The sequence below is a fragment of the Panthera uncia genome, chromosome A2, assembly GCF_023721935.1.
Source record: "Panthera uncia isolate 11264 chromosome A2, Puncia_PCG_1.0, whole genome shotgun sequence".
NCBI lineage: Eukaryota > Metazoa > Chordata > Mammalia > Carnivora > Felidae > Panthera > Panthera uncia.
The window spans coordinates 87,796,038-87,807,567 of record NC_064816.1 but is presented as its reverse complement, the minus strand read 5'-3'; the positions used below and the strand labels follow the sequence as shown (position 1 = coordinate 87,807,567).

The following is an 11,530-nucleotide window of genomic DNA, read 5'->3' as shown; positions in this document are numbered from 1 at the left end:
TATTTGGGTATGGAAAGTCTATAAATAATATTTCATCTGTTATTTAACCTTGAATTCTTAAAGCCAAAACTTCTCTGTGTATGTGTGTTTACACATTTTATTTTTTAGAGTAGTTTTAGGTTCATAGCAAAAGTAATAAGCAGAATGTACAGAGATTTTCCGTATCTCTATACAAAGCCTCTCCCATTATGAACATCCCCCACCAGAGTGGTACATTTGTTACAAATGATAAACCCTACACAAACATATCATTATCAAGCAGGGTTCACAGGTTACATTAGGGTTCACTTTTGGTGCTGCACATTCTATGGGTTGGACCAATTTATAAGGACATGCATCCACCATTTTACTACCATACAGAGTAGTTTCACTGCCCTAAAAATTCTCTATGATTCACCCATTCATCACTCTTGTATATGTTTGTTTTTATAGTATAAAAATTACCCATTATTAATCATGACCTATTGCTGTTAAAATGACTATAATTATAAATTGATTAAAATACTAAATAAATGTGTCTTTTACATTGAAAGTCATCACAAGTAAATCCACTACTGGATTAATTTTTAAAATATACATATTCTAAATTGTGACAGTGAACTCAGTTTACTCTCTTCCATTTACATTAGTGCCATTAGGATACTCTATTATGCTATCTTTATTATCCGCATCATCAAAAAAAGATTCATATGTAGTCAGTACACAGTATTTACAAAACTATCAATATAGACTTAAGGCCCTCTGAGAACATTTCAAAAACTCTTAAAAGAAGCAGAACATTCAGCTTAACAAAATTTCCCATTGCCTGAGCCTTCTTGTTACCTGAATTTTTACTTTATACTATCCACACCTTGTACCTCACATTCTAAGACATTCATTCATTATATACTTATTCTATCAAAAAACATTTAATAATTGTCTATTATGTGACAGGCCCTAGTAACACACTGGTGAAAAACATGGGTAAGTTTCCCTACCCTCATGAAGCTTACATTTTAGTGGCGAGTTAGAGACAAGAATCATAACACAGGGCAATGTGATAGAGTGTCTGGAGTGGATGGATATGGAAATGGGGATGGTTATTTAAAGTATGGTAGTCAAGGAAAACTTCTTTAGAGAGATATTTCAACAGAGATCTGATAAGGAGGTTACCATTCAAAGACTTTAAGAAAGAAGATCTAGGGCAGTGGGAAAAGCAATTGCAAAGAGTGGAGGCAGGAACCAGACTGAAGGAACAGCTAGAAAGTCAGTTTGCTGGGGTGCAGGGAGCAAGCCAAAAAATGGTATGAGGCAAGGCAGAAGTTGGCAAAGACATGATCATATGGGAGGCCATGATAAGCAGTACAGATTTTAATGTGATTGTCATCGAGACCACTGGAGAACTTTAAGTTTGGGTATAATATTTTCTGACTTATATTTTCTAAGAACCCTGACTACAATATGGAGAATGGACTGCGAGGAGACAAGAATGAGAGAGGAAAGACCAAAGAAAAAGCTGTAGCAGCAGTCCATCCAAGAGGCTTGCTCCATGTGACTTAGACTAGGGTTATAATAGTGAAGAAGATGATGAGTCAATGTAGACAGCATGTGTTGTATGGGGAGCAGACAGGACCTGCTGATGAACTGACTTGGAGTTGTAAAGGGTAGTAGAATCTAGTAAGACATATGGTAGCGCCATTTACTGCAATGCAGAAGACAGGGAAGAAACTGGAGACACAGAGGAGTGCAGGTTCCCCTGCAGTAAGGAACTCTTTCCCTAGCCCTCACCTCACACACACTGGCAGAAGGAGAACTGGGTCACAGAGATAAAAGATGTGAGCACCATATCACACCAGCACCACTTGTCCAACCCAAAGTTCTAGAGTCACAGCCCTAGCATAAGCTAGGGACAGGAAAGAAAATAACTTGCAATCAACTAAGCTACTGAAGCTTAAAAATACGTAGGCTGAGTCTTAGAAAAGAAATGTGGTAACGAAAATGACCTGAAAAGTTTTGGAATTGAACCAAGATGTTGTCCAGGAAGATGCAATACAAGGGAAAGAGGGGTTGACAGCACAGCTGAAAGCAGTAACAGGAAAAAATAAAACTCTTACATCTATTCCCCAAGGTTTTCAGAATACTTAATAAATGAGGAACCAAAAGTGACTCGAGAATGAGGAAGTGGTCAGTTGTATCAAAGCTGCTGTAAAGTTTAAAACAATGAAGACAGAGGAGTGACTTTCAAATTGCAATATGGCAGTGGCTGACCACCTTGATAAATCATTTTAGTAAGTTGTAGAGACACAAAAGCCGAATCATCAGGGGTTAAAAAACAAACAAACAAACAAAAACACAACAGGACAGGAAGCGACGGAAATAAAAGGAAAAATTACAATCTTCTGAGAACATGAGCCACAAACACATGAGAAAAAAACAAAAAACCAAAAAACAATACCAGACCTTTTAAAATCATAATGGCACTCTCATTCCTAGCATCCTTCACAGAAATGCCACTACTGTTCAACATTCTGCAACAAAGCATACATAGTGCAGGAAAAACTAATTTCCAACTAAATTTTTCTTTTCTTACCTTCAGTGATTAAATTTAATGTGTCTTGTTTTCCATCTCCTTCTTGTGAATGACTTGGATCCAGCGAAGTCTGAGAAAGGCTAACTTCAGCTGATAACTGGTCAAGACTTTGATAACTTTTTCTGTAAAACAAGAGTGAAATACTACTTGGATTTCTTCTCACAAAAAAATAATTTCTAGAGATATTCTTCAGTGTTTTTCTTCAATTTACTGAGTTTTGGGTTATTTCTCCACAGTTTTTCCCCTCAACTCTGTCTCTATTGTGGCTGCAATATGATCTCCATTATACTTTTCCCTCTACCCTCTCTGGAAGTCTCTGGGATTGATCAACTAAAAAAAGAAAAACAGTTTGTCAGACTAATTTAAACCCTTACAAAAATTTTTGATTATTTAGCTTCTTAGAAAATGGAGACTTTCTGGTTATTATCAATTTTCTTTTCTTTTTTAGTAGGCTTCACACCCAGGCTGGAGCCCATTGTGGGTCTTGAACTCACAACTCTGACATCAAGACCTGAGCTGAGATCAAGGGTCAGATACCTAACCACTAAGCCATCCAAACACCCCTGGTTATTGTCAATGTTCAAAGGAGTGGAAAATCTACAGATTACTCTTAATGTAGAAACCAAAATGATATAACTTAATAATGATGTATTATCTCTCAGGCACTTCAAAATTCACCAATGTCTTGATATTCTTATGGATGCTTTTACATAAGAGTAATTACAAATTACCATTACAAATTCCTCTAATTTAGAAGTTTTAAAAATCTTGGATTATAAAATAGGTGTTTATGTTAATATACTATGAAGATAACTAATTTTCTTCCCTCATGTATTTGCTACTGTGATTTCGATTTCCGTTAAACAAATTAAGAGAAATGAATTGTAACAGAGGAAAAATTCAGTTATATATGGAAACTTAATAAGGTTTATTATTAAACTTTCCTCATATTTCTTTTGTCAAGATAAAAACAACTCAAAAGACTTATGCAGTTTTGGTGTTATTGACATATTGACAAGTAAGAGAATGGAATTCAATATTATTTCCAAATATATCTGATCCAGGAAAATTAATATGTTTTTCAGGTTTAATATCTATTTCCCAAGGTAGCCAAACCCTAACTAATTTCCTAGAAATGTCATATATTCTATGATAATATTACAGGAGAGTATATGTAATTTAAATGATCTATTCCAGAGCTATTCTCTATTCAGACACAGAAGAGTAAACTTACAAATTAGTTAAAGGAGAATCTATTGTAGGAAACTTCTGATAACTGTAATACATAAAATATATTATGAGCTATACAACATGTAATAAAGAAGGATAGCCAATATTTACATAATGCTTCCCACTATATAGGTACTGTATTAGGTACTGTCCCTACATGTTTATATAGATTAATATATTTACTCCTCACAAATACTCTAAGAGGTTGGAATTACACTGTTCCCAATTTATAGCAGAGTTAACCAGGGCACAAAGAGACTAGATTTGAACCTCATAGCCTGGCTCTAATTCTGTCTCATTAACTTCTATGCTATCTCCTTTCCTACTACAGAGAGAGAAAAAAAAAAACGTTTTCTGTTTTATTAGAAACCCTTCTTAGGTTTCAAACAGTTTGCTTGCAGAGACTGACCATGTCAACTATACTGTATGTAATCGTATCACTGAAAATTTCACTTGACTTTCATTAAAACTGTATTTCTTTAGCTATACAAGAAAGCAGGGAACACAGGAATTCAATAAAGGAAATTATAAATAAGTTTCTTTTCCAAATTATTTTTCTGTGCCTAATAGGTAGAAGGCCTGTCTTTAAATGGCTTTAAGGGAATTTCTGACACTGGTCTTTCATCATTAGAAACTTGATAAAAAGTTATTATTAAATTTAAAAAATTATAAAAATATTTACAAACAGCAAAATACCTAGTAGCAAAACAAACATCAAATTAATTAAAAAATTATAAGGACTCAGAGCTTGACAGCACACATTTATAGAAATCAAGTACTGTCACTACTTGAGGGGAGGAAAGCCTGCAAAAGTCTATAAAAGCAATCTCTGGTAAAAGCAACACAAAATGAGCTTTCTGCGTGAACTATTTAAGTTCCTTTTAGATATCATATTTCCAAATCCAAAGTGATTATGGAAACTTTCTAACCTCTAATTTGTTACACTTAGTAAACAATCTTTCAGTTTACAGGCTTCACTTAACCAATTGTCAATGAACATAGAAACAGAATTTGGTAGACAATGATTTCTGAAGCAGTATAAAAATTCCTAGGCAAAATTAGGCACCTGAATCAAAAGATATTAAGAACAGTACCAAGTAATATCTTCCTTGCATGAAAATGATTACAGATCTACCACCTGGGAGAAATCTGGTTTAGCTGTTTGTAGTAATGACCAAGAAAGGTTTTCCACATTCTTACCTGAGTTCCAATGCAACTGGCGCTCCACCTGACAAACATGTTGTCATGGAGTAAACTGTCTATGGGAGTTCTGTCTTTAAAAGGTCACCACTAAGCCCTATTTTAGAATTCTAGACTCATTAACATCATACTGCAAAATTGAAATGTCCACCAAACACATCAAGCCCATCAACAGTCTAATTCTACTTTCCAGAAGTGAATTTTTTTAATAGAAATAGCTTACTTATTCAAAATAAGAACCCCAGATAGTAAGACAGGAGTTATGTCATAAGCATCTGGGACATAAAGAAAACCAAAAAACAAAACATTGTATTCAATATCTAATTACTTAAAATTTTAAATCACTCAAATCCAAACTTCTATACAAAGAATTTGGACACCAAATAAAGGCAAATTAAAAGGAAGCTGAATAGGCCTGAATTCACTTATGAATAAATTTTCTACAGTCTTAGACTTCATATCAATGATCAGAAGTAATATCGATAATCTATATCACCTATTTGCCCAAGAGATATACAGAGGTCAGTAATAATTTACATTATCTCATAGTCATTGGGCAAGAGAGTATTAGGCTCAGAAGGAGACACTTTCCACACGTAGAAAATAAAAACAAAGATACATACAATATATACACAGAGGCACATATGTGTGCATGGAGCCAGAGATAGGCTGTTCTTTTTATTCTTGGTTTGATTTTCATAGAAATGTGTTTAAAAAACAAAACAAACATTTCCTATAGTAGAATACTGATATACTTTTAAACTACTAAAATTAATGGAAGGATGCAAGGGAGCCTGAAAGGGAAGGCTGTATACGAGTTAGGTCAATGCAAAATTTATAAGCTGTAAAAGATTTTTGCAGTCTCAATGCTTTGGGGAGTCCTACTCCAAAAATACTGGAAAGATTCACATAAGAAGAAGACCCTATAAGACATGTGAAGTAATTATACCTACTTATCAGCAGTCATTCAAAAATGTTAGCCTAAAGAGTAGATCATGAAGGGCATATAAAAGCTCATAATTCTTAATAATTTTGTGAATGACAGCCTAAATGAAAATAATGATAAATTTACAAGACAAAAAAGCCTATGTAGAAAATAAACAGATGATGATAATGAATCTAATCTTTAGGGATGGAAATGGATGGGTTAGGCAATAATCTAACAAGATTATATAATATAATAAAATTATATAACCTGTATCTAATAAGCTCATGTGACCTAAACTTAACATATAAATATAAATAAACATTAAAATAGAAACAAATTGGAAATAAAAAAGGAATCAAATGCTCTCCAGGTGTGTGTTAAGGGAATGTGCTTACATATTTATTGTTGAGTTTTTACAATCAGCCTATAATTCTTGAAACATTTTTAACATGATATCTCTAATGTTTGAAATAAAGGAAAAGATAGAAAATCTAACATAATTAATATTGCCAGGTCTAAGTAATCAAGAAAACAATGGAAATGATACTTCTAAAGCTTTATTAACAGTACAATAAATGAAAATAAATGTAAAATCTTCTACTATGAAAAGGATTTCTTCCATGAGTAGATGACAACATAGCTAAGTTACCCAATCACTCATTTTAAGAAATGTCTGCAAGACCAAGAAATTGATCAAGTCAAATAGCACCTTCTCAGTCTTTTCAAAGCTAATTCAGCAAATCTCCTAGAGAAATACAAGCATCACATTTTCTTAGCAGGAAATTATAATTATAAAACATATAATGACTACTTATATGGTCAATTTCTTTCTCCGAATTATCAAGAGCACTAATGTTCCTTATTAAGAGATTCTGGCCACTTTGATAATAATTTGTAGGTTCTCAAAAATGTTTGTTAAACTACTGAAGATATTGGTCAAATTAAGAGGAATAAATGATGAGGTTAGTTCAAGAACTTTAGCTTATATTACAAATTTGAGAACAGCAAAAACTAATCCTGAGAAAAGCTATGATGTTTCAAACATGATTTATACAGCACCACTCTAATCTGAAAATCCAAAGTCTCCATTTTTACATTAAAAAGTTGCATTAAAAAGATTATTTGTTCAGAACATCTGGGGATTTGCTGGTCATTTTAATTTTACATAGGTTTTACAAACTCTCTAAGAGGGGAGAGCTTGGGACAGTGGGTGGGTGTATATTCTCCAAACATGGAAGACACAAGGTTATCTGAGAACATAAAAAAAAGACTATACAGAGTATAAAAGATTTCGTGAGAAGTATTAGGTGCCAAGCAACTTATTACTCATTTGAACAGGAATTAGTCCCAGTATTACATGTGCAGAAGGTAAGAGGGAGGTATTGCTTAGTGTTGTTACACAGCAAGTAGGGTAGCAGAGATTACTTTTAAATCCTGACCTTACACTCTAGGTCCAGTGATCTCCATACTACACCCTAGCTGCAAACATTTTGTTCAGGAATAGTAGTTTGGTAATAGGGCCATCTAAAGGCAATAACAACATCTACAGTAAGGCCAGATTAAAGGATGATGCTGAGAAAGAGCTAATGGAGTAGCTGAGTCAAGGAGTATAAAATCGGGATCCATGTCAAACAGTTTCACTACTTTCTTTTCTGATACTCCAATTAATTTGCTGCTGCTATAATACTTTGTAAAAGCTAGTCATTATTACCACATACAAAGGTAAACTTGAAGTAACTCTTCCATTTAGACTCACTGGTTCCTCAATAGGTAGCTCTACAGGCAGCCAGGGCTACAAACACATCTTTTTGGCTAAATATTTTACCTTCTACTACCTAAAGTAACAATGTGGATATTGTAGTAAAAAAGCATATTACTAGTCTTTTAACTTGTCAGGAGTTAACCTTTCAATATTTTTATAGTTATAAAAGCAAGAGTATCTTGTATGTTATACAGAAATAAGAACCAAGTATTAAAATAGATTCAGTTTTTTCATCATATATCAGAAATATGAATAAACTAATATTTTTATTACTTACATACATTATAGAAAAATAAAATTATATACCAGCATAAGAAGATATACTCTAGTTATTCAAATTTTTCATAGGGGTATATAAGGGAACTAGATCCCAAACCATGAAAGCTTCAGTCAATACCTTGAATCATGGGTTAGTAGATAATGAAAACAGTTCTAATGATTTATTCTGTAAATAATCTGCTCACTCTTCCTTATCTCTAGCAATCAGTGAAACCAACAAGCAAAAAAGGCAACAGAAGCTCAAATTTATTTTGAGTATTCCCTCTGATAAATGAAAAAAACCACATAGTAAACAGGCGGAAATTAAGTCTATGCTGAAACAATCCCTGTAGAAATGTCTAACTACTAACTACCTAGTGAAAAGCACCCTAAGAAGCACAAATGGAAGTGGGTAACTCTACCAGTGAAGTGTAAATACAAGAACTCTAAAAGAAGAGTAGAGAAAGAAAGAAACAAACAAAAAAAGAGGGAGGCAGGGAGGGGAGAAGAAAGGAAAGAGAAGAAAGTGTGGGGGGGGGAGGAAAGGGAGCGAACAGAAGGGGATGGAGGGACAACAGGGAAATAATTAGAAAATTAGCTGAAGATAGGTAAATAAAGATAACCAAAAAGTTATCAATATGGACAAAATGTCTAAAAGCCAAAAGAAGGTAATACAAAATTTAAGTTCAAAACGAAGATACCATAAAGGAATGCAGCCTAAGATTTGCAGATTTCTCAACATTACGACACTCTGACTTAATGAAATAGTCCTGAAAAGGGATAAAAAAATAGGTAAAGGATCTTGTGGCCAACAGGTGGGGTGATTATATCTTCTATAGCCTCCAAAAATTAGATTTACTGAAAATTAGCAAAACTCTTTCAGACCCACCAAGAACAGGTAAGTATCTTTCCATTCTTTCATAAGATGGAATTTTTTCTCACTGGCAGGACAATTATTCCTAAGGCAAATACAAATACCAAAGCTAAAATTCAAAAATAGGTGTCTCATTAAATATGAGCTCATAGACTTAACTGAAGGACTGGCTGAAGACTAAAGGAGAAGCAGGTAGCTGGTACAATACTGCTTAAGAATTTCTTAGATACTTTATTTCCCCAGGGTGCCTTGGCTTCAAAATACTAACATATTTACTGCCTTAATCTGACTTTATCAAGCCAAAGTAGTCTTAAATTCTACTTTTGCCCTAAAGTAATAATGAATTCAGAAAGACGAATACGTGAGAAACCAACGTGGATAACCAAATGTTTTGGTAGAACTAAATTTGTAATTAGTTGGAAAAAAAAGTATTACACTTACTCATACCACTGTTTATTGTGTTTTCGGTAAAGCAACGTATCCAAGGCAACAGCATTGACATCCAGAGCTCCTGGGGAAGGCCACTGGTTGGTGAGGTGGGCAGTTAACTCTTGTCTTGATCTTAAATCATTATTCTTTAGCACAGTCCTGTGAATATTAAGATGGTGAGTGCTTTTGTCTTCACTGCTCTGCAATGGCAGAGGAACCTAACGGTATCAACCTGGCCCCCAAAATTCATCTTTTAAAATGGTACGATAACAGATTGCCAACAGAACTACAGGAAGACTAGTTGGGGCTATGACTATCTCCTACAATATGTGTTTTTCACTTTTTCTCCAAAGGCTGTAACAAATCACTAACGTGTGAAATGCAGACTTTCAATCTTTTACAGAGATGTTACTAAAGGACAAAAGCTGAATTTCACATCTTATCTAAAAAACTAGGGTGATATCTTAAAGTTATAGATTATCAGATGCCAGTTAAAATAAGAAAAGACTGCATGTGTGTGATTTTTTAGCTTCAAAATTCACAATCTATTAAAGTCATTTAACTCAGTAAACAAAAAACAATTAAAATGAATAAAAAATAAAACCACATCAGAAAAACATAAAATTAAAAATCCATAAGGTTTCTGCAATTTTTTTTTTATAAAAGTGACCACCAATAAATCTTTATAAAAATAATTCCATCAGGGCACGTGGGTGGCTTAGTTGGGTGAGTGTCCCACTCTTGATTTCAGCTCAAGTCATGATCCCATGGTTTATGAGTTTGAGCCCCATATGGGATTCTGTCTCATCCTCTCTCTCTCTCTCTCTCTGCCCCTCCCCTGCTCACGCATGCTCTCTCTCTTCCTCAAAATAAATAAACATTTTAAAAAAAGAAAATAATTAAATCAATGATAACTACATTGAACAATACAACCCACTGGAAATATTTCCATTTACAGAATGAGGCCATTATAATAATACATGGTTTATTCTCATTTTTGTAGAACCGTTAATAACAATTTTCAAAAGAAGTTAATTTTTGCCAAAATTTAAACCTCACAAATCACTGTCACAAGACTAATTCAACATTTGAGTTGGTAAAAATAATTTAAAAGCATAATTCTAGGGGCACCTGGGTGGCTTCAACTTCTGACTTCAGCTCAGGTCATGATCTTACCATTGGTGAGTTTGAGCCCTGGGTCGGGCTCTGGGCTGACAGCTCAGAGCCTGGAGCCTGTTTCAGATTTTGGGTCTCTCTCACTCTCTCTGCCCCTCCCCAACTAATAGTCTCTCTCTCTCTCTCTCTCAAAAATAAAATAAAACCATTAAAAAAAATTTTTTTAAGTTTAAAAGCATAATTCTGGGAGGGGGGGGCTGGCTGGCTCAGGTGGAGCATGCGACTCTTGATCCAGGGGTTTTAAGTTTGAGCCCCACGTTGGGTGTAGACGTACTTAAAAACTATTTAAAAAAAGGTGTAATTCTGTTTGCAAAGGTTGTATTCTACTTCTAACTAAGGCTTCAAAATATAACCTAGGCAAGCCACATTCTCCAACAGGAGTCCATGACTTGAGTGTACCAAAGTCTTGAGCCATCAGCTCAGAAGCAGGGAAGTAGGAACAACTGTCCTATTGTGGATGGCAGAGTCAACAGTGTGCTGGCAAGACAACCCTTCACTAAAGAAAATTAGCCTGCACAAAACCTCTAGCTGGAAATGATTCAAATGGAACAACCCCATGTATATGTCTCTAACAGTCTAACTATGAATATTTCTGATTTTACAGGATATCTGTGTACATTTAAAAATATTTGCTCCACTATGCCCACAAAGAAATAGTATTTGATGTAAATACTAGATTCTCAGAATTGAATACTAAAAAAGTAAAACAGGCAGAAGTCCGTGAGAATGTATCACAAGAAGATACTTGTTTTGACTACTTTCAACAATTTCACTGGAAAAGAATGAAAAATTTAAAAAGAATGAAAAATTTAACAACCTTAACCTAGGTTTTTATGAAAACAGTAAGGAGTTCAGAAAAATTACAAGACTGATAGAAAAAAATCTTGTGACGCCAAAAAGGGGATTACTGGCCAGAGAATTTATTATGATAAAGTACCATTATTTTGGCTTTTTTTTTTTTTAAGTTTATTTATTTTGAGAAAGAGAGGGTGTGAGCAAGTACCCGTGCAAGCAGAGAAGGGACAGAGAGAAAATCCCAAGCAGGCTCCATGTGCGGTCAGTGCGGAGCCTGACACAGGGCTCAGACTCACAAACCATGAAATC

The 11,530-nt window shown here is 34.3% G+C and overlaps 1 protein-coding gene across 1 annotated transcript in view; it reads right to left on the bottom strand.

The window, feature by feature from the left end:
* The window catches only part of RUNDC3B (RUN domain containing 3B), a 145,659-nt gene that overhangs the window by 12,840 nt on the left and 121,289 nt on the right, over window positions 1-11,530 (bottom strand). The window contains exons 9-10 of the mRNA XM_049641390.1: window positions 9,263-9,409; window positions 2,570-2,691 (exon numbers count right to left, since the gene is read on the bottom strand). Of these exons, the coding sequence (XP_049497347.1) occupies window positions 2,570-2,691; window positions 9,263-9,409 (269 nt within the window). The remainder of the gene's footprint in view (window positions 1-2,569; window positions 2,692-9,262; window positions 9,410-11,530) is intronic.